Source organism: Solea solea, chromosome 11, assembly GCF_958295425.1.
Source record: "Solea solea chromosome 11, fSolSol10.1, whole genome shotgun sequence".
Taxonomy (NCBI): domain Eukaryota; kingdom Metazoa; phylum Chordata; class Actinopteri; order Pleuronectiformes; family Soleidae; genus Solea; species Solea solea.
The window spans coordinates 22,443,528-22,467,763 of record NC_081144.1 but is presented as its reverse complement, the minus strand read 5'-3'; the positions used below and the strand labels follow the sequence as shown (position 1 = coordinate 22,467,763).

Below are 24,236 nucleotides of genomic sequence, written 5' to 3'. Positions count from 1 at the left end.
ATCTCAAGGCACCGTACAAAGACAACATCATCGAGAGCAGAGAAACCCAACGATTCACACAGAGAGCAAACACTAGGCATCAGTGGAGAGAAAAGGTGGCCCTGCTCAGGGTGCAGTACTGTCAGATTGTTCAGGAACCCTTTGGGGTGGAGCTTGCAGTGATGAACATACTGTACCTGGTTGTGCTCCAACATTTGATTTCAGCTGGTAAATCTTCGCAACAGCTCATAAAATCCCCAGCAGTTTACGTTCTGTGACTTTGTTATAGAGCTTGTCTCTCGACAGCAGGACTCTCCATGTTTACTGTTGCGCGTACTCATTTTGTTGTTGCGCGTGTGGTTGTTGTTGTTTCCTGTTAGTGACCTCCAGTTTCATTATGAGCCAATCAGTCTCCAAACTTAATATTAATAGTCTGTTATCTCCACTGATAGCTCTGCTGGTACCTGCTGTGTGTCACTCATCACTCATCTCTGATCCTCTCTCCTCTCTCTCACTGTCTTTACTCTTCAGAAACACTCATAAAGTTCTTTTCTTTCTTTTTTTTTTACTCCCACAAACAGAAAGACTCAACATAAACTCTGTATTTATCACTTTCACTGTGACCTAGCTGCAGGCAAACACACCTGAGTTCACTGTGTGTGTATTACTAATGTTGTGGGGACCTAAAACTGATTACACAGTCACATTATGGGGACTTGTCTTCCTTGTGGGGACAAAAATCAAGTCCCCACAACGTAAATGACTACATTTTAAGGTGAAGATATGTTTTAAGGTAAGGTTAGGGTCAGGGTTAGGATTAGGCCAGTAGTAATTGTGGTTAAGATTAGAGTAAGTCTCCAGGAAATGAATGTAAGTCAATGCAATGTCCCCTCAAGTCATGAATGTCCAACGTGTGTGTGTGTGCAGAGCAATCACTCCTCCACCACCACCCTCAAAGCTATTGAAGAAATCTTTTTAAATAAAGGCCATGAATTAATAATTTTTAGTAAGTGTAATGAATTAATTAATTTGTGCTAAACCATAGTAAAGTCGTTGCATAGTAAGTTATACATTAACCCCACTTGGTGGATTGTCATTGTGCTAATTTTATAATCCGTCCTGGTCTTTCGTTGCGGTGGAACACCACACACGACAATCGTCAGCAGGAACCAGTTACTTCCAGAAAAAACATTCCTGGTAGCTACATTTCCTGGGTCTATGTGGTGGAAATGTGCTTGAAATGTAAATGTAAAATTAATAATTATTCACAGCTCCAAGGGCTTTCTTTTGGGCTTGCCTTCAGCCAGACGCTTTAATTTACTTCTGCCGTTACTGCGTTGTGGAAAGTGGAAATCGTGAAATCGTGAAATCGCAAAGTTCTGCAATATGGAAAAGTGGTCTACAGGACATCCCAAACACAGAGCTTTTAGGGAGCCTAGAGTTAACAGGTTGCAAATATGACAGGGAGGATCATAAAGGTATAAACACGCTCCAGCAGTTCTAACACGACTCTAATGTGACTCTCTGTTCAAGACATCAGTGCTGTACAATATAATCTATAATCTATATATGTTTCCAATTTGTAAGGCTGAATGTTGCATCGTGGAACGTGTTTTTAAACTGTGAGTCAAGACAATGTTACTTAGCAACATCATACACATCATACACAGGTCAGAAGCGTAATATAGATGGCGATCATAGCACAAAGGCACCTGTCATCTGTGCAGAGAAGATCATCTTTTATTCGGTGTGTAACATAATTAGAAAGCCCGGATTTAAGTTTGGTCTGACGATTTAACATAGGTTGTTAAAAAAAATGTTTTACATTTGAAACTAAATCTAATTTTCAAAAGCTTAGCAATTTTAAAATGTTTATTCTGTCATTGCAAAGTGTTATTTTTTGTAACACTGGAGGGTATTTAGGCATTTCTGCCTCACGTAATCCTATAAATACGTTTTTCCTTTTTCCTTTCACCCCACTCGGCCGAGGCAGAAGCTGCACTGATCTTTGAGTCTGGTTCTGTCAGAGATAGTTTGTTTGATGCCTGGTTCTTGCACACTCTCTGATGATATTGTGAGTTACCTGGCTTACTTTGAAAAGTGCCTTGAGATAATGTATGTTGTGATTTGGTGCTCCACAAATAAACTTTGTTTTTAATATTTTATGTGCGTAAACAAAGAAAGAAAAAGGTCACACTAGAACCAGAGCCAGTTGTTGTAGAAATGGTTTGACGTGCCCGTTTGTGTTCTAACAGACTGCACTCTAAACTGAAGATGACTGTGCCAGCAGAAATGACAAATCCCTCTTCTCCCTGACTTATTATCTCTGTTTTATCTGCCGCTTTAAGGACATTAGTGCAGTTTGTTACTACAAAAGATATATAAAAAAAAATGCTCAGGGTATCAATCTTGCAACTGTGACCAAAGAGGGAACAACTTTATCACAGAGACAAATTTAACTTCATTAATTTATTTCACACTGAGGCTTGAATTACGAACTTGCGTCTGACTCAATTTATAGGACATTAGCTGCCTGAGGAAAAATAAACACACAGAAGAAATGTTGGATTACACTCAGTGTCAGTTAGTCAGCAACTCCTCGTATCCTCTTAATTCCAGCAGCTCCATTCCTCACACCTCTGCATTTTCTTAATCAAGGTTTCGATCACGCGCTATTGTTACTCGGAGGTCAAAGTGGTAATAAAGGAAATAGCGGCGGGCTGAAAATGTGGATGTTTGCACTGCGAGCTGTAGATTCCTGGGGAATAAGGGTCGGAGAAATTGTATCAGCAGGGTACAAGCCCGCGATGCGACGAAGTAAAAAAAGACATTGGCTTCTTAAATGGTTCCCTGCAGCAAAAAGCTCCAGAGAGACAAATGTTCAAGCAGCTTTCTATCACAGCTGGGGCAGAGATGGGACCTGATTCAACAAACTTAGAACACCCTTTGACTCCACCATATTACTATAGCAGCTCTCTTATCCCCCATCTATTCTACAAATAGACACTTCACTTTTCGCAAAGAAGCCTCTTGTCTTTTTAAATGTAAATCACTGTAGCTGTTGCTGTTCCATTACTTTGCGGTACTCGCTCGCTCTTGTTGACCTAATATCATGAGTCTAGACGGCGCTGAAGTCATTCCCCTTGTGCTACAGAATCTCTGCAGCGCTGCGTCGTGTCAATTAGTTTAATTATATATATATAATAAAAGGAAACTTTCTCCATGCCTCAAAAAACTGCTCTTGTGTGGATCTGCTGTGATGACTTTTACTGGTTTCGAAGGCTGTTGCATTGATGTATTATATTGAAGACATTTGTGAATCTATTTATAAAATAATAATAATAACAATCCATGAAATCAACAACATTTTATTTAACAAAAAAAAAGTAACATGAGACTCCTTGAATTATTAGGACTAATTATTTGTGTAAAAGCAAACTTTGACCATATTTATGGGCAATATCATTGTTTCTAACGCACAAAAAAAAAGCCAAAGAAATAAACCAGAACTGTGAGTGTATTTTAAGATCATGTAATACAGATCATAAACAGTTGGATTTTAGAGCATATTTACAATTTATTGTCACTTTCCAAGAGTCTTTATACGCTGATATATCTGGTATGTCTTATGTATATACTGTATCTCATAAGAATATGCACATAAATACAACATTTTTAATAAAAAAAAATAAATAATACACACCCTCCACCAAGACCCATCCCTGAAATACACAAAGCAGAATAGGAGCCTGCATTGACTCCAAAATTACAATGTATGTATTTCTTCATTTTTAAGTGGACAATTAGGTCATAATGGTTAAAAAGTAACAGTGATACAGGTTGGAAAGGAATATGCTTTTTTTTTTTTCTGTTTCCAGAATGTCAGTAATTCTAATTCTAAAGCTACTGTGCTAAACATGGACGTCGGCTACAGAAACCTATATATAACCTATATATGAGACCTACCTAGCTTTACAGGAACACCATTGCCCCTTTAATATCATTGTGCATTAGTTAGTACTTAGTACTTTTACTATATTTATCTACTTAAACCTTTTTTATCGACTTTATTAATGTGATTTTTGTTGCTGATACAGTCTGACATACTGCGTACAGCCCAGTGTTTTTCAGCCCTGGTCCTGGGGAAGCCACTGTTTTGCATGTTTTAGAGGTTTTCCCCACACTTGATTCAAATAAATGGGTCATTATCAGGCCTCTGCAGAGCTTGATGACCGTTTGAATCAGGCGTGTTGGAGCAGGGAACCATCTAAAACATGCAGGACAGTGGCTCCCTGAGGAGCGGGGCTGAGAAACACTGGTATAGCCTTCAAATGCATGACCCTCTCTCTCATTGTGCATTTTAGTTCCAGTGGGAGCCGTATTGTTATAAAAATTATACACAGAATCATCAGACAATAGATCAAAGACACCTCTGGAGCAACAATTCTACCTTTGTTGTAAAAGTAAAGGTGAAACCTTTTTTCGTTTTTTTTTTTCGTGTTGATTCAAGCTTTTTTCTGGCTACATCCTGAAGAGTAAACATGTGGAAATTCTCTGGCATCTCTAAAATCCTGGCTCTGATTGTTGCCCCTGAGCTTCGCTATCCTTGTATTTCTGTCCTTTTTCCTACATAGGCCTGACCACAGTGGCATTTTATTAAATATCTTAAATACTGTGTGGGCGCTACCTCATTTTGCCAGGCTGTTCCACTTCAGAAGAGCGAGGTTATATGTGTATAATTCCCTATGGTCAACAACAATTCATAGAATTGTATCACTGAAATAGGGGTTGGCGTGTTTTTTTCATTGAGGTAAAAACAAATTGAGTCTTCTTGAGCTCAGCCTTCTTTCTTTGGTACTTAATTTGTCAGCTTTGTGTAGTTGACCCCCTTTGAGTTGTGGGTCAAAGCTATAACTCACACTCACACTGTGAGTTGAAGCAGTCCCATCAGTGAGCCGCTGTGTCCTCATTCCTGTGTTTCCCTAGTGTCTGCCTGCTTTTGATCACTCGAACAGAAATGTCTGGCGTTTCATGCAGAGCTTAGATCGGGCTGTTTGATGAGCGACTGCACCGGCTCCAAGAGAAAGTAATGCATGTACCTGCTTGTGCACCTTTAGGAGGTAGGCAGTTTGATTCCAGACCTGCCATCATGTGGGATTTCAAAACTCAATCACAGATAATGATGAGGTGTTTTGGACTGCTGTGCGTGTCACTTAAATGCAAACGAATGTGTTACACTCAAACCACTGTGAAATGAGTTCACACAATGTTGATAAAGTCTGTCAGCTCCACATGGCGCTCTCTGTGTTTCTCTGTATGCCAGTGTTTAGATCTCACGTCGTCCCCCAGACAACATTCCCCTCTTTGCACAACAGCAATATTGGGCTTGTGTAACGTGATGCAGCTGCAAACAGGTTAGAGTACGACTGGAAACACACATAAGTGTACACAAAGAATCTCAGCAGTGGAGTCTGCTTCTCAAACTACATGATTTATGCTTCTTGTCCCCACCCCTGTATACACACATATGCTCCCTCAGTCAGGTCTGAGTTTTCAGATGAAGGACAGCATACAAATAATGTTCATCATTTATTCTGTTCACAAACTGACCAAACACAAAAACAAAAATCACTTAGTTTGTCAATTTTAATTCAAAAAGTGCAAGAGCTCATTTATTATATCAGCTAACTTTATGCTGGGTCACATCAGTGGTGATTGCTCTCAGACAGGAGTGTTCAGGAGCCACATACAGCACAATTTGATCTCAAGTGGGCCGCACCAGTAAAATAATAGCATAATAACCTATGAACAACAAGAACTCCTTTGTTTTTGGTTCATTTAATGAAGGATATTTTTACAGAACATGAACTTTCTTGAGAAATATAAGTGCAATTTCAACAAAATCATGCCTAAAACTCATCACACTGGATCTATAAAGGCACAAACATTTAGTCACAGATGTGTGTTATTTGCTCGACGAGAGACCTTTTTTTTGTTTGTTCATAATATACACTGTAAATAAAAACACTATTATAGCATTTCAGTTTTACATAATTATCGCATTATATTGTTCTAGTTGTTCATTTCGTGTCTTTTAGCATTTATTATAATTGTAATTTAAGGTATGTTTGATAATTTGCATTATGTTTTAAAACATAATGCAAATTATGCAAATTAAAAACGTTCCATTTGTCACAGCTCCACCCCTAAAACACTAAAAGTCATTGTCTGTAGTGATTTTTTCGGACATTTGTCCACAGCTTGCTCACTAACGTCTTGGGAAGTGCAATATTCAATATTGTGAGTACTGGGAGTACAGACACAAATTAAACGTGTTTCAGAAACAGATTACGGACCCAGGCCCATGAAGAAAATACTAATGTTGACGGACATCACTTTTTCATTGTCTGCTTTCCTGCGGTTACGAGACTGAGAGTTTGCTCAGACAGAACCTTCATATTGCATCATTTTTTGTCAATGTGACCAAATAGCCCCAAGCAGCCGATGTACTACACCGAGTAAGTCCGGAGTTAGTTGGCCAGTTAATCAGTTAGCCACCGGCTGTGTCTCTGGTAATGTGTGATTGACTCGGTTCAGTGTCTGACTGGACCCTGAATTTGCCAGTGACTCCTGTTCCCCCCCCCCCCCCCCCCCCACGCCTTTCCTTCTTTTCTGTAGTGTATATGAAACTGATTAGTGAAGTCGGGTAAAACATGCTGATTTTTCACTAAAGTTGAGATATTTTCCACCCATGCAGACATGCATTTCATGGCAATTGGCAACACCCTCAGTGAAATTGTGCATAATTGCATATTTCCATTCACTTTGTAAGAAAAATGTCACCATCTCTATAATTCCCATCACACTCTGCATGAATACAGGAGTCTACAGCCACAGCACAGGCTCTGTCAAGCTGTGCCACAGAGTTGATCTTAGCCACATTACCACGCCAAATTTTATCATACAGTGTGTGCGAGTGTGAGTCACCCACCCAAGTGTTTGACAAATTCTACACCAAAAGTGATTGCACTTGCCTGAAGTGGACTTACGCGGCATGGTTTTCTGAAGTTCATGACAATCTATCCAGTATTTGCTGCAGATTTTGAGACTGACAGATCAATATTTCTCTCTTTATAGATCCGCCCTTCTTGCATGCCTAAAATCTGAGCAATTTCAAACGTATTTAAGGGTAAGAACACCCGCAGACTATTAATAAGTTTCCTTAGCCTTTAGAAAAGGTGACTGTCTCGCACCTTCCTACAGAACTTAATTGAAATAACCTGCAGACTATCTTTATTAGACACTCTCAGGGGGCGTTCACAAAGTAGTAGTATGAAAAATGTGGGGAAAAAAGGGTTGGAAAAAGATGTTTTTAATCAAGGCACTTGTGAGGTTGCACTTCTGTCACGTCCATTTTTAACCCTTAGTGTGGATCTGTGCTGCGTGTGCACCCATGATAATTTGCTGTGGGAATTATACACAACTCCTAATGTGAACATACCGGTGTTTGTTTATAGGTCACATATTCAGACTTTTTTTTCCTGTCTTCTTATGTGCTGTTGAGTCAAAGTTATGATTCCTTGCATATCACATTTTTAGTCATGATATAAAGTAGCAATAATTGAGCAGAAGTCACAAAATGGAGCTTTTTTCTTTTATTTTACTCATAAAAACGAGCCAAGTGAAGCCAAATTTCACAAATTCAATCCGATTTTTAACCTTTTGAGTACTTTTTGCTCAGGTGTGTTTATATAGTTTAATTCAGATTGACTAGGTTGTGCTGAAAAAAAGTATATAAGACACTCTGTATTGTACATTCTTACAGCCTCTGTATTAACTGTATGTTCGCTGTAAAGCGAAACCTAAAGTTTTATTTAAGCAACCAAAACCTTGGATCTGCTGCCACATCACTGAATGAATTCAGCAAAATAAAAACAATGACAGTGGATTCATTGCATGAATAACAGCATTCACTGTATTTTCCTCACAGCAGTGTGATGCTGTGTGGTGCCAGTGTAGGAAAACAGAAAAAAAAGAAGAAGCTGTACTTCACCAGCTGATTCCGAGGCTTTGTCTGGATGATGGAGGTTCAAAGCTTTTTTCAGAGTGGACAAAGACCAGTCTGACCTACTTCTTTGGAGTGTCAGAAAGACGCTGCATTCCAAAAATGTGGTTTTTCAGTTTGACACAAATGTGCCCCTCTTGATCGTGCTCGTCTCCACTGGAAATAAGGTATTGTTCGCGCGACCCGCCGCACGTGAACTGTTTCTTAATTATCCACATGTGCACTCTTCCATTAGATAGCATTATGTCACGGGAGCAGACAGTTCACCTGGCAGCACTGGTGCTAGTGCATCAACTGAATGGCTGCTCATTCACTCTGAATGTTGCCATACTGCACTGTGGCTCTGTTGTTGTGCCAATCAAATCACATTATGCAAATATTCCAGGACGGGCGCTTGCCAATCCGATCAATTTTATGTGTTTAAGCTCAAGGAGTCCACACAAGGTAGAGTGAAAAACCGAGTCACCATTCAAGGCCGTCTATTACCTTGCCCTCCTGTCTACACTCTCAGGTCTTCTTCCTCTATCCACCTCCATGTCTAACATGGGGTCCAGAGCCTTCAGCTGCCTCCACAGCTCTGAATCTCTTTCCACTTTCACATCCTGTCTGAAAACACATCTGTTCACGCTAACATATTCACTTTGATTCGTTTTATGTACCCATCTGCTTCTAGCCCCTCTGTATATAATGCTTTTATGCATTATTAACTGTTGTTTTTTTTTACACTACTGTTATACGTCATATTTCTTAAAAACTGGGTCTGTAAGGTGACCTTGAGTGCTTTAAAAGGCACCGCCAATAAAAATGTGTTATTATTACCACCTCTTTAGCAACATTAGCAAGTCTTGCTATGAAGTTGGCCATGAAAGACAGTGCTCAGTAACTTCAGGCAACTACCTCTGGTGACTCTGGCACCACGAGTCAGGCGCTCTCACAGACAGGTGTAGGGCCGACACATACATATGTATGAATACAGGGTGAAGCTGCGGCCTTCTGCAGGGGCATAGATCGATTTTTCCCTTTCAAGTCACTTTTATTTTTATCGCCAAACATCACAAACACAGTTTGCCTTGAAGGGCTTTACAGTCTGAACAGAAAGTGACATCCTTGTCCTCGTCCCTCTGTCCTCATCCTTCTGTCCTCATCCCTCTGTCCTCATCCCTCTGTCTTCATCTCTCTGTCCTCATCCTTCTGTCCTCATCCCTCTGTCCTCATCCCTCTGTCCTCACCCCGCTGTCTTCATCCCTCTAACCTCATCCCTCCGTCCTCATTCCTCTGTCCTCACCCCTCTGTCCTCATCCCTCTGTCATCATCCCTCTGTCTTCATCCCTCCGTCCTCATCCCTCTGTCCTTACCCCTCGTTGCTTTTTTATTCTTCATATTTATTAAACTGCTCTCTGTAAGAAAGGAATAAAGTGTACAAGTAGTTAAAAATAGCAAAATCCCTTCATTATAAAATATCTTCAATTCTACAAAAAAAGAAATGTATACTATTTATTTACTTGCTAATTTGTAATTCAGATAATTATATATTATATAATATTACATTGATGTGACCTAAATGTGGATTTTCAGTCACATTATAACTTCTTCCACAAATGCAGGAACCAAATGAAGGTAAAGTATTCATAAAAGCATTCAAAATCATCAAACACTACTTCAAAAATAGACAAGGTTTAGTACTTAATAAAAAAGTGTGGCTGAAGGAGAAGTTAAATAGTGAACAATGTCAAACAAAACACTGGGAACTCACATTAGAGATAATGCTGGCTGCTTCAAAAACACTGAAAAGACAGAGATTTTACACTAAAGTTTGTGGAGATAATGAGACACAGGTGTAGTTAACCAGGGAGAGAGCTACAAAGTAAAGCCAGTAGAAGACAAACAAAAGACAGGGCAAAGTAAGACAAATATCAAACGTGGAATATAAACCCAAAAGTACAATCTAAGTCCAAAGACAACTTTCAACAAGAAAATCCTCAATGTCCACAGTGTCCCACAGCGGCACAACATGACAAATCTGTCATTGTTAGAAGGACTTTGGGATGGAATCGAAAGCTGAGGACAGTAAGTGGACAGCAAGTAAAAATAAATCAAAGCTAACTTGATGAACAAAGTACCATCCTGGGTCACGTGATTATAACTGAGCTGTTTCAATGACAAGCAAAGCAAATCTGCCCTGGTGAGTGAAACCCTCATGACTTTTCCTGTTGCAGTATATTGTGTGTAAATGAGCCAATGGGAGTCTCGTCTGGTCAAGATGGGGCCGGACTAGAGAAAAAAAGCGGGGGGGAAAAAACAACCGTTCAATAGTGGGTGGACAAATATGACCTTAAAATAATGATGCAATAAAGATATTCATGCTGATATTTCACTGAACTTCAAAGTAAAAAGTGCTTGTTTGGATATGGAGCGACGCATCGTTCACAATAATAACATTTATGATGCAAACACAGAGAAATACATCTAAAATCAACTGTGCACAACTGTAATTTAAACACCTCACAATCTCATATATATATGTACTTTTATGTTGAATGTAATACATTTAAAAAAAGGGAAAATTACAAACATTTTCATTATAACAAGATGTTAATTGGTGGGCCACATGTAATCGACTGGGGGAGTTTGACACCTCTGATTTAGATGATTCAAATAAAATGGTGGATAGACGACACTGTATGTGCTACAAATATAGTGTTTGACCAATATTTTACAGTTAAATATCTACAAAACAGGTGTAAAAAGCTAACATATATGGAACCAGTAGCAATGTTAATTTAAAGAATGAAACCTTAATAGCAGCGTTACAATACTGTAAATATACAATAATTTGTAATTAAAGAAATACAAATTTGATAATCGAATGCTATACATTTTGCTTTATTAAAGGTAGCCGTCTCAGTGGAATTACCGTCATTTCATGAACAAATAAAAATGATATACAACATAGTCCTTTCAATAACAGCTATGTTACATTAATGTACAGACTATAATATTAAGAGTAATGGAAAAATCGTTTGAATATACTATGATTTGTATTTAAAGTATTAAAAATGTGTAACGATTTAATGCGATTTTGCCACAGTTAACACATTTCTAAGGCCAGGGTGAATTAAGTGAAAGCTTCTAAATAACTATGAAACATACAGTACATTTAAAATTCATCATACAAATAAAACGTCCAGTAAAATTTAACAAATTATTGAAAAACTAAAACTTTTGTGCAAATGTCCTTTTTTTATTGTTCATTATAAATAATTGTACATCATTGCAAATGACATTCCAAAAGTAAAAACCCACTTAATATTTCCTGTGTGACCTCATTACTCAGTCCAACTGTTTCCGTTCTCTACAGAGCTCCCCCTACACTTTCTGAGTACATATTTTTATGACACCTCCTTAAACATCCATTCATTTTCTACCGCTTTATCCTCAATGTGGGGAAAACTCAGCGCTGACACTGCCCCCTCTCTTCCCCTCTCCTGGCCATGTGTACTTGTTTTCAACAAGCCGTGGAGCGATGTCCATGCTGGTTGGAATCCGTTTTGCATGCATCTTGCCATTCATAAAAGAGCCACATGTGGCCCGTTGCACAACGGTTTCATCTTCCTCTCCTCCTCCGACAACATTTTTCTCGGCTTCTTTTCCACTTGCTCTGCCGCGATGAACATCTTTCACTGCCTTGATCTTATAGTGGTACGTGGCTAGGTGGGTGTGGGTGTCACGCCGGGAAGCAATTTGTGTTTCTCTCGAGTTTCTGTGGAATCCAGGTCAGCTGTCCTGATCTCGCAAGGCTGGTTTTCCGTTAACATATGGTAGAGACCGCCCCCAGTCTCCTCTGAAACAAGCCATTTAACCATCACAATAAGAAGCTGAAGCTGTTATATTAGCGTAGAAATCAGAAAAGTCACCACAGCGGCCAATCCTGACACTGAACCAGAACAAGTAAAGATTATCTTCCTCTCTCCGAACTCTCCTTTAGATCCCGCAGATCAGCTACGCGTCAACAGCTCCGGAGTTGAGCGACGACCGACGCTATGACTTCTTCTCGCGGGTGGTTCCTCCGGACTCCTTCCAGGCCCAGGCTATGGTGGACATCATCCGAGCGATGGGCTGGTCGTACGTCTCCACCATCGCCTCAGAGGGCAGCTACGGAGAAAAGGGGATCGAGGCTTTTACGCAACTCTCCAAAGAAGCAGGTAAGGAAAGATGCCACCTGCTGGAAACTCTATAAAACTGTAGTTATTGCTTGAAAAAAAAAAAAAGGATTTATTTGTCTGATTTAAAATAAAGTCTCACATTTCCGTTTTCCAGTTTACCACAGAGGCTGTTTTCGGTGTATGAAACATGGATCTGTTTGGTAGCTTGTGCCTTTCTCGTCCCCAGTGAGTTGTGGAGTGTTACTGGAAATGGAGACAGAGAAGCAGCTTGTAGCCAAGATGCCACACGACAATAATGAGCATTGTCTGTATCCGTGCCACTGTGGGGTTTTTTGTTTTTCTTTTTAAACATAACCGTTTTAGCTTTTCGCGTTACTGCAAAATGTAGTTGAAGATGGACTGTCTGAGAATGTTCTAACGCAGTCTCTTTGGCCAACTGAGTGGAAAAAGAGAACGGCCTGGCAACTGGTCATGTGGGAGAGTTTTGTTTTACATTCTGTTTCGACAAAGCTCATTTTTTTTTGTGCTTGCTAGTGAGAATGCAGGGCTCTGAGGGTGTTAATGATGGTTCGGCAGTTCAAACTGCTCTGTTCTGGTTGTGTGTGTATAAGAGCTGCAGGGATCTGCAGTTTCAGATACTTAGTCTTCTCTGAAACAAAGGCCGGCCTCTGCGGTGGGCGTCGCCATACATTCTTCTAAGAAATCATATGATTAAGCAGAGAGAGAGAGAGTGCCACCACTGAATGGTCCATAATGCACGCTATTAGGATCAGTCTAGTTTGTCCTGTAATGCAGCATTAATGGTGTTGTTGGTTTAATGTGGCAATGATCTTTTGTCCAGTTCAATTACTATGTTTATGTTTGGATTTGCAGAGGTTATGAGGAGTTTGAGGGGTACTTACAGCACCGCAGTGATTCACATTCAGCCAAGAAGGTTGTGCTTTTGCCAGTGACTGGGCTGAACATTGTGCACATGCTTGACTCACCTGCCTTTTCCACATGGATGCGGTCGTCGACATGTGGTGGTACATGTGAACCGGCAGTCACTTTCGTAGGAGGGTACATTTCAACAATCACGTCGGCGGTGTTGTTGTACGCAGGACTCTGGAATCTACTACTTTAGCAATGACTCAAACTGGAAAGTTAAGAATGTGGACGTTTGATTTGTAAAAGGTCATATTGCTACATCATAACATGTATCATTACCCGGGTCTAGCCAAGTCTATGACAACCTTACAATATGTCCCCAGCTTTGTCTCACACTCACACAGGCTTTCCGCACCAAAGCCCATTGACGAAATCAGCGTTCATCACAGCGCACAGCTGTGGTTGATCCACTGCTGCTGTCAGCAGTAAGTTAAATGTGGGATCTAATGACTTCACCTTTTATAAATGTAAATCTCAGTGACATAAACTTACCATATGAAGAATCAGTAAACCAGTAGCTTTTGTGTCACCAGGAGTTTTGGACTTTGGTGCAGGAGAGCGAGCCGATCACAAACTTCCTGCTGTAGATAGATATCATAGATGTAAGTCGGCATATGTTATTTTTGGTGAGCTTTTTGTTAAAGGAATACTTCACTAACCAACTCGTAGGGGGGCGGGACCTCATTCACAGGGCTGGATGATACGGCCAACAATAATTATCATGATACATATGAGATATTTGAAGATTGCTCTAATTTTTGCTCTTGAGAGAAAGTTGAAGAAACCACTCCTGTGGTTCTAAATGTCTTTTCTGTCTTTGCTAAACAGAGAAACATTTCATGTGACAACATGTACAACTGAAATACTTATAGAACATTTCTTAATTGACAGAGAAGAAAATGACGTTGTATATTCTTGAATAAATGCCTCGCCCTTCTTTGCATGCAAATATTTTACATTCAATTCCAGCTAAACAGTAAATCACAAGGAATTTGTTTTGTTTATTGGTGCAAAACAAGAGCAAAAAATCTGGAAATTAAAGACAATTTGTGCAATCAGAATCTGGATAGAGCAAAGCAGCTGTTTATAATGTATGATTATATAATTGTCAATTGTATGTCAGCTCTAATTAGAGCGCTGAATCCTATCTGGACTGTGACTCAACCTTGATGACTCGAACTCCTCTTCGGTGACTCAGACTCAAAGACAGGGAAGTCGTGACTCAAGTCAGAGTGAGACTATAAACCTGCAGGGGTTTTTAAAGCAGAAAGGCAATAAATAGGTTATGTGTTCAAATTCCAATTCCATTGCTGGGGTTTTAAAAGAACATTATTGGTCGGGGTTTGGGAAATGACTCTCCCTTATTCATAATCGCACGTCCATGCAACAAGTACGATGCTGCTTCTCACCCACATCTCCGTGGATCCCTGTCCATTTCCTATAAATCTGCTGGGAGTGATCTCTGTCTCTTCTAATAGACAAATGTGCGGAAACCTCTAAAATGGTGGAAAGCTAATGCTATCCCACCGGCACTGATCAGACGTCCAACAAGCATGAATATTTTATCTGTGTGCATTCACGTCCACCGTGATCACTCATTAAAACTTTAAGAAGCTGTTTGTGGCTGCGTAATTTGCATCGAGAGAATGAGAGAGACACAAACACGCAGACAAAATTGAGCCAGCGTTGGAACAAAGAGGGGGGAAAACCTGCTTTAAGGCTCATTTTGAAGTTTCATTTCATTTGATATCCTGATAAATACACTTTCCTCCAGCTGTTTTTTTCAAATGCATTTTATTTATTTCTTCTTTTTTTTTTTTTTGCAGAAAACATAATGATTCATGAATTGCTGCACAAGGGGGAATGGAATCCTAAGCCTCTGTTGTTGTTGTTGTTGTTGTTGACTCATCCTGTTGCTTCTGAGCTGCAGTCACTTTGCAATATTATGTATTCATATACAAATAAGAATGATATCCTCTAAAGGAAAAGCTTCCCGCACCCAAGGCATCTTATCAGTAATAAACACATTAATTATGTAATAGCACATCTATACATTCACAGGATTCACTCAAAGGCAGCAGTTCTGCAGCAGAACACAGTGAAAGGGATTGAAGCGAGGGAGCAAACATCTCGGTGAATATGGAGAGAGAATATCTTGGAAATAAGTGTGTGTGCGCGTGAATGCATTAAACATGCATCGTTTCTTTTTGAGGAATTGCTCAACTGCACATCGCCAGCAGCAGCAACGCTGTTGGATGGATGTTGTTGCAGCTTCTCCTACGAGTTGATCAATGGGACCTTGAGCAGGTTTTTGTGGCTGCACTGTTCGGTTGCAGAGAAATGTCAGATGCATTAGTAGGATTCTCGCTTCACCACTTCAAGGAGATCCATCTAGCAGACTAATGCAATATGGCTGGCCATTACCCCAAGCTGAGACTGGAGTGATGGTCAGCTTTTATTGATCTCTTCTGTTTTCTCTAGTCTTTTTTGTTTTTTTTCTTCCACTCTCTCGCCTCTGTTTAGACGCCGCTTCAGCGTGCACCTTCATCCCGACTGCAGGTGAAGCTGGCAGAGATGAATCTTGTTTGTATTTTTCTGTGTCTGTGTCTGGACCGGAGCCACGGCGATTGAGTTCAGTGTTCCCATTTAATCAAAAGACTTGCATTTGAGGGAAAAACCTCCGACATAATATCCCCGCGGAATTGATTGCAGCAAGTTGCCAACATGATGCTTTCTTAGATCAAATTTGAGCCGTGAGGGGGGAAAAAACAAATCTGCCAGTAAAGTGTAGCACTTACATTTCACAGCAGGAATGGACTGGGGGGGGGAAGAACCTGATGCATCTGCAAACAGCGTAAAATAGACTATTACTTGACCCGTGGACATTACCGAGTCCCTGAACACCACAGTATTGAAGGTTCTCACAGATGCCGCATATGAATGTCAGCTGCATGTCAACCCATTTTGATGAGCTCCCACGTGTTGATGCGGGGGAAACTGGAGGGAGCAGCGCTGCCTTTTGACTGTCAAGGTGATAAATATAATTGCCGCACCGTGGCTTCCCTGGAGGATGGAGTTAGGAGGGTGTAGTTGAAACCATTTGAATCCAGAGCTTCACATTTGAAGGGATTTGTATTTCTCCAAGCTAAATGGCAATCCTGGATCCCTTGCCCCGAGGAGTATTTTCAGAATCGAGGGTGCTGCGGATGAATAATTGACATGGTTAATGCAGTGCATGACCTTTTGCACTCTGCAGACTGATAGGTTGAGAACATCCGAGACCTGATGAATTCATCCATCGTGATCATTAAGCTGCCGCTGATACATTGTTGAGCAGAAAGTATGGGTGCTCATATTGTTGTAGGCTCATATTGTTGCTAATTGAGTAAAGTGCAGCTAAAAAAAAATGTCAGTGTCAAATTTCTTATTTCCGAACTGGAGTGAAAGTGTAACTTGGATATGATTTTAAAGCTCCAGAGTGTCATTTCTGTTGTCAAAACACTGCTAGCGTTGCACAGAATGAACAGAGACATTAAAGGTGTGAATGTTTCTCAGCTGTTAGAATCTAAAGCTCCAAAATACGCTGCTAGACGTTGAGCTACAGATACATCCATCCTTCACTCCTGCATGGCTTAGATTTGGTTACATTTTATTATTATTATTATTATTCTAATAAATAAACGGTGTATTTGTATGTAACCTTTAGTGTCAGATGATCAAATCTGGCCCTTGTTATAATAAAAAAGTTTGGACACCTCCGCACTACAGCTTAAACAAATATCTGTCAAATGAGTTTGTGCCATGATGCTGATTAAGCTCATCAGCTCTTAGTTTCTACGTGAGTGACACTGCTGCACACATTTATTTATATACCTCGTTTAAAAACAACCCCTGTTGCCTCAGATTGCTTTACACGGAAGCAATTAAACACAATAAGGTAAAAGTCACCGAATAAAATGAGTAAAAACACAGTGTAACAACAATGTAAACAACACATAAAATAAGATTAAAAATAAGAATGCACTGATAAAAGACAAGCTCACCTGTTTTTAAAAGCCAAAGCAAATAAATCATTTTTTTAGTAAAGATTTAGAACATTTGAGGGCCTTGTGTCTGATTGAAAACATGAAGAAGCTGAAATGAAAAGTTTCACAATTGAATTGTCCACTGCTCTAAAAACCCTGTTCAGGTCTGATAGTATGTTGACGGTGTCGTTAGTCAGGCTTTTTTCTTCTTCCTGAGAACAACAGGTGATGAGTTAATCCTCCTCTGACACAAGACTCTATTTTGTCACGAGTCGAGCATCAGAACCGCGCGCTGCAGATCGCTTGCGAGCGTGTGTTCCTGCCGAATCCCCCAACAACTCTGCCCTCAGACAAGCAGGACTATACTTTTAAAGGATGTCTGACATCATCATCCTATACGCCACATTTGAGGTATTCTATCTTCAGTCTCCCATTCTCTAGGGCCCACGTCACTGAGTATTCAAGGACAGCTGCTCCAACCATACATGCGCTCTCCATTGTACAACAACATATTGTGCATGTGAACCCAGACTCCATTCCATCAGGAGGAACCTTCTGCTCCTCAATGCATTGAAGTTTACATCTTAAACCTATTCAAGACACAATGTAGCTGTGTTAATGTGTTCATCTAAGACACGTCAAGAGGCCACCTAGCAGTGCTATACAGTAAAAATTTAAAAAAAATTTTTTTTTTTTTTCAGAAAATGACTAGAGTGTCAAGTATGAACAAAAATCATCAAATATCTGCTGTGAAAAAGGTCTATTACACCAGGTTCATTCAATGCTGTGACATTTTGCTAAAAGACCAACTTTCAGTGACACCATTCTACTTGAAATGCCAGTATTTACAGAATTGGTCAGACAAAAGAACAACAAAGCTGGTGGTGACGTCAGACTTTTGCACAGTCCTGAAGCGTGACACCATTTCTGTTCACAAACAGCAGAAACAACAAACATCGTCGAAGTTGCACACCGCCGCTTTAAACAAGCATGCACGTACTTGTCTTCATTCTCCTCACACACACTGACTGTAGGTGACAGCTGCACTGTACACTGTTACTATACAGTCCCACTTCTTGGAAGACTTTAACAAGTTGTAATAAAACACTCTCCTCTGTGGGAGCCTGACTTTTATCTGTCCCACATCACACATCTCCAGCTCAGACAGACACGCGGCTCCTCTTTAAACCTTCAGCTTGATTCCAGGACTCTGTCATGTCCATATACTTCACCATCCAGTGACAGGTGAAGTCCTGAAAGCACCGACACACACCAGTTGCATAGCACTCACCGTCGCCCCGGCCTCATCGTGCCGCTTCAACTAAAAGACTGACCATCTGACTGACTGACAGATGAGGCATTCTGCAGGCATTCAATAATTTAGCCTCCACTGCACAACCACCAGTCTGCAGCCTTTAAGACGGTCTTAAGCCCACAGCAAGTTCAGCTCTGCTGCTCTCTCTCTCTCTCTCTCTGCGGAGATGGGCTGTGCTCCAGATGCTTCTTATCTTCATCTGTGGCTTGTGTGGTCTCTCTTTGTATTATTGACTGTTGTGACCCATTATACATCTCTATTCTGGACTGTTATGTCAGTAGGTATATGCTGAGTATCACAAAGAAAGCTCTTAACATAACAAGTGATGTGTTTCGTCCGTAGCACCTCTAATTTGAGCTGCTACAGGCAGCAGGCACAAAGAAAGTTCTAAGAGAAATCAGTTGTTAGTCAAATTGTTAAACTGAATTTCATTGCCTCTTACTGACCTATGCGTTCTCTTTTGTTTTTATAGTATTTGTACTTTATGATGTGATGATTTTGTGTGGAGTCACGGTGAACATTAAATCTCAGCCTAACCATATGTCATAACAAAGATAATGCAAAGATGAAAGATTGTTTTTATAAGAAAGTATGACGTATGCAGAGCGACGTAAAACATGTCAACATCGCGCTCGTTTCCTGGAAGCGGTGGCCGTCTAGTAATGACGTCTAACAACTTTGTGGAGCAAGTCGCTTAAAATTGAAGCAACAACTGAATGGAAAGACATCTGCTCTTCAGTGTCCTTCACGTTAAGCCCACCTACAACCTTTTTACTGGGGGTAAAAATCTGTTTGTCATTGGTTCCCCTTTTTCAAAAATTCTGTAGTTGACCAAAGCCGCATTCTCGTCACGCCATGTGTCTGCAGAGTGAAAGCAAATCACTGGCAGATTCAGCTGGGTTCACTCCAGCTAATTAATTCCATGATAAGCTTTTAGCATAATGTAAATAGTGATCTGAGATAGAACTGCACTTAGACACCACCTCACTTTCCAGCCTCGGGGGAAATCTGACCCATGACAAGAGACTAATCAAGGCGCAGTTAAGAGGCAGAGTGCAGTCCTGATGCCTGTTCTACTGAACATCTACACATACACTTCCTTTTGGGGGAAAGGTTTCTATTCCAGCATTGGTAACTTTGATAACTGCCTGCCCAGGGTGAGAAATTGAATATTTTCAAATCAAATCCACATTTTGTTTGAAACCGTCTTTTAGGATGTACGTTAAACAGCACATGTGACCCAGGCTTTATACTTAACTGTGAAGAAAAGGGGTTTATTTTTTAATTTTCTTTTGTAAAACATACATGTGAGAAGCAGTTTGTATATTTAAAGGTCCAGTGTGGAACATTTAAGAGGGTTTATTGCCAGATATTGAATTCACTACCAGAAGTACCTTTGTATAAGTGGTTAATCACTTTAAGATAAAAAAGAATTAGATTTTTGTAGCCTTAGAATAATTCGTTTATATGTACTTAAGTGCGGTGCTTTGCAAAGGCTGCCATCTTGGACTACCATGTTTTTGGATAGCAGCCCTAATGGACATTATTTTAAAGCAGTGGAAGGGAACAGAAGAGCGGCTCCGCCCACATAAATTAGATACATAAACCAACAAAGGAAGAGGAGGAGGAGAAAGAGTCAGAGAGTGGACAGTTGTAAAGAGTGTTTACATTCTTTCTGGTACGTGAAGGCTACCACATTACCCTGATGTACTTGGGGAAAGGAAGGGAAGGATTTATTCCTCAGAGATAAACTCCGGACCCACAGCAGACTCAGAGACAGGAAGCCGGTGATGGGGTGAACAGAGTCAACGGAGGCTTGAGAGTGATGTAGGTTCCTCCTGGGGGATTCTCAACAGGATGAAGTCATGCAGAAAAAGCAGAAGCAGGTTTGGGATTGGTGGCTGAGTTTTGGTCAGGCGGCAAGGAAACAAAAAGGCTAAATGCTTCAAACATTCAAAAGCCAAAAACTCTGTGCTCACACGAGTAGAGCCAAAATACTACCACAAACAATCTGACCATGAGAGTCAGGAAGGCAGAAGTGAAAAAAGCGACCAGTTCCTCTTTAAGTTTTCCTCCTTGCATTAGAATACAGGGTAGCTGGTATATTAGTTGAAGATTCAATTCTACAAACACAGCAATTAGCTCTTTCTCCTGAATCAGGCCCACTGCCTACTCTGCAAAGCAACCAAAGAATCTGAGAATCTCAACTCACAATTCGAAGCCCTGACAGGCGTCATGTTGAGTTCACAGACATCACCTGCAACCAGGCGCCTATTTGATGACACCAGCTGTCAATCACATTGCCACTCCCATGTACGGTGCTTTATTGTCTATTTTCGTCTCCCCGGCAAAATGATTACTGATGTTATAAATCAAGTGAGAAGCTCATTTTCCCATAGACCTTGATTTAACGGGGCTCTTTTTGTAACCAGTGGAATTGCCCCCTGGTGGCTGTTCAGTATATTCTTACCTCCATGTTGTCTTCTGATCTGTGCTCAGGACAGAGTGTATCTTAGTATCAAATCTTAGTATTTAACAACCTGGTTACAAGACTCAGCTATAAAACATTTTTTTTTATAGTGAGTCAGCCTACTGCAGCTTTAATTTGCCTGCATATTCTTGTGTTTTATTGCTATTTATTTATTTATTTGAGAGTTTGTGTGTTTGTGATACCTGCCTGCAGGCATGTTGTCCCCCCGGAGCTACAGACTGCTGCTAATACACCAGAATCAGATGTTAAGCAGTGGAAGCGCAGTGTCATACTGTGGGATTTATGGCTGAAATCAACTGAAATCCCTTTTCTAGAACTCAGCGCTATAGTGCTGTCCCTCTGAGACGTAACAGTGCCGGCTGCTCTACACAAATTACCCCAAACCTTTTCCACTTTAACAGGATACCGCCATGCCTGGAGCAGAGGCTCGGACAGCGGCGGGGATCCCCATTTAGTGTGCAGTTCGCTTATGAAGGACAGCGGCAGGCCGCTCTCGAACGTCCCCTCGCACCAGGCCGCGTCTCTAATTCCCGCCTATTGATAGTCGGAGATGAATCGTTAAAGGAGAGTTCTCATTTTGCGATCTTCTGCCTTTAGAATTGCTACAGTAAACTGTGAGTGGAGATGTGTGATGTGCCAGTTCAAAGCTCTTAATATTGAGGTAATGAGTCTGAGGAGAGCAGCAATTAGCCGATTTTTTCCATTTCTCTGTCTACTCAGGGAAATTCACACTGAAAGGTTATTGGGTAGGCTATTAAAAAACCTGAGTGGGAAAAAACTTTAATTGGTTTACGTAGAGATTTGCTGTTGACTGTGGACACTGCATGCTGATGTTTTGGTCCAGGCCTGCACTTGTTAGCATGTCCTCACACACTGGTGATTTACCCAGAGCAGCGTGATTCCTCTGGATGATATTTTTTTTTGATGATGTATTTAATATTTTGTCATTTTTTTGTTGACTTTTGGCTCCTCTCTGTGTAGGGGTCGCCAAAGTGGATGAACCACACACACATGATTTAACAGGGATTTTTTACACCGGATGCCCTTCCTGACGCAGCCCACTGGGATCAGTGGAGAGAGCTCGTTTAATAACAGCATTGTTGACCAAAGTGCTGCACAGTAATAAAGCAAATATTTTTAAAAATAAACATAAAACACAAACAGAGCACAACACACATCACTGGTGAGGGGCAAAATCATACAATTTAGATTGTATGATTTTGCTTCTTTTTTTTAAAAAATACTGTATGTAAGTGGATTGGAGAGAAGGAAAATTGTAGAAAATTGTTAAAACCAGGAAGTGGTTTATAAGTGCATCAATCATTTTCCATCATCTGGACAACATGTTGTTACTATTTATATTGTGATGGTTTGTTATATACAAAAAAGTGGCTCCTGGAATGAAACGGTTGTCTGATAATGGACTGTTGAATATAAACCTGAAGACAACACCATCTATTAACCTGTTCAAATGAACAGCAATAATATCTCGCACTAAATACGGCCACTATTTAGCGACGCACGGAAGCAGTCAGTACCCTCCGTCCTGTGAAAACTCATTAGTGGTGACCTGTCTGACAATGATTAATCGTCAGTATTAATATCCTCCTTGTTTGTTATTGCTGGCTGGGCTATCTGATTAGTTGAGTTCCAAACGCGAGATGTTTGATAATGACTTTAAATGAAAAGTCAATGGAACGCTGTTGGATTTCCACAAATCCATAATATGAAATCTGTAGCTTTACGTCCCTGTTGGATGTGGATTATTGGATTTCTTATAGCAGATATGTTTATAACTCTCTGTCTGTGAAATGATGCTGCACGGTGCTCAGTCGGGAGGCGCAGTTTGAGTGTTATATTGCACGCTGCTGCGGTTTCCCGATCATTGCCAAAATGCAAATGTATACACTGGAAAGACTATCATTTAAACTGCATACCGAGCATGACAGCATCATCGCAATCTCGCTTATGTGCCCAGATGTGTTTTCGTTTCCACACAAAAATAAAAGCAGCTATTGCGACCTCAGGCTCTACGCACATGTGTGTTTGTGCATGTATGTGAGCTTCTCCTGTAGGCCTAATAATTTCTTATTCTTTCCTTTTTTTTCCCCGATGAAAAGGTGGAATCTGCATCGCCCAGTCTTTGAAAATTCCACACAACCCCAAGCTGGAGGATTATGACAAAGCCATCCAACAACTGCTGGAAACGCAGCACTCGCGGGCAGTCGTCATCTTCGCCAGTGAGGAAGACATACGGTGAGGAGCGCGTCGCGTTACGTCTTCATCCGTGTCACACATCCGTGTGTTGTCGACTCGCCACGTTGAGCTCTTTAATCTCCCCGTATCAAGCTCCTGAAGACAGGCTCGAGGCACAGATTTACCATGAGCGGAGGACGTCTGCTGCACAAACATACATCCAGCAACACACCCAAAGCCTCGCAGCAGGAGTGGGAATACAGATCAGATATTGTTTCATTTACTGTGCCTGTTGGGGGGAATATTTATGTAGGCAAACACACACTCAAACATTTATACCTGTAAATTCAGAAGTGAAAGTTCCAGTGACTTCAATGATTCTTCCTCCCTGATCGTATTACTTTTTAAATGAGAGATAAAAATAACATCTTTGCTCAACCTCAACACAAAACATCATTAAAAAAACAATAGGTTCCCTCCTTTGTTTCCCATCATTAATGAGAAGAGGAATAAGATCTACTTGTAACCGCTTTTCCTTTTACAGCAAGCTCTTCCTTTGTGTAATAATTGTTAGATTGCACACACACACACACAGAGAGACAGACACACACCCTCTGTGCTTTCTACTAATTCACATATGGATGCCCTTGCAGGGGAGTTCTCAATGCCACCAAGAGGGCCAATCAGGTGGGCCATTTCCTCTGGATTGGATCTGACAGCTGGGGGGCCAAGAGCAGTGCGATCCACCAGCTCGAAGATGTAGCAGTGGGAGCCATCACTATTCTGCCAAAACGCTCCTCCATCAAAGGTACACACACTCAGACTGCACTACAACTCTATTACACTAACTATTCTTTCTTTGTTAATCACGTTTTTTTTTAAACTCGGTTTTCATCCGTGTGCTCTAATGTCAACATATAATTATGGGATGTCCTGGTGGTCAAAACATCTGATGACGAGGTTTTGACCTGGGAGGACCTTTTGGAGGACGAATGGGGAATGTGGTTAATTGGCATTCACCCCTGACTCACTGACTCAGCAATGCACGCGACTTCAGCTCCAATCATCATCAGTG

The 24,236-nt window shown here is 40.7% G+C and overlaps 1 protein-coding gene across 3 annotated transcripts in view; it reads left to right on the top strand.

Annotated features, from left to right (window-relative positions):
- LOC131468975 (metabotropic glutamate receptor 7-like) overlaps positions 1 to 24,236 on the top strand; it is a 180,651-nt gene that overhangs the window by 103,943 nt on the left and 52,472 nt on the right. For all 3 annotated transcript variants that reach the window (XM_058643722.1, XM_058643723.1, XM_058643721.1), the window contains exons 3-5: positions 12,030 to 12,246; positions 23,086 to 23,221; positions 23,815 to 23,969. In XM_058643722.1, coding sequence (XP_058499705.1) covers positions 12,030 to 12,246; positions 23,086 to 23,221; positions 23,815 to 23,969 — 508 coding nt within the window. The remainder of the gene's footprint in view (positions 1 to 12,029; positions 12,247 to 23,085; positions 23,222 to 23,814; positions 23,970 to 24,236) is intronic.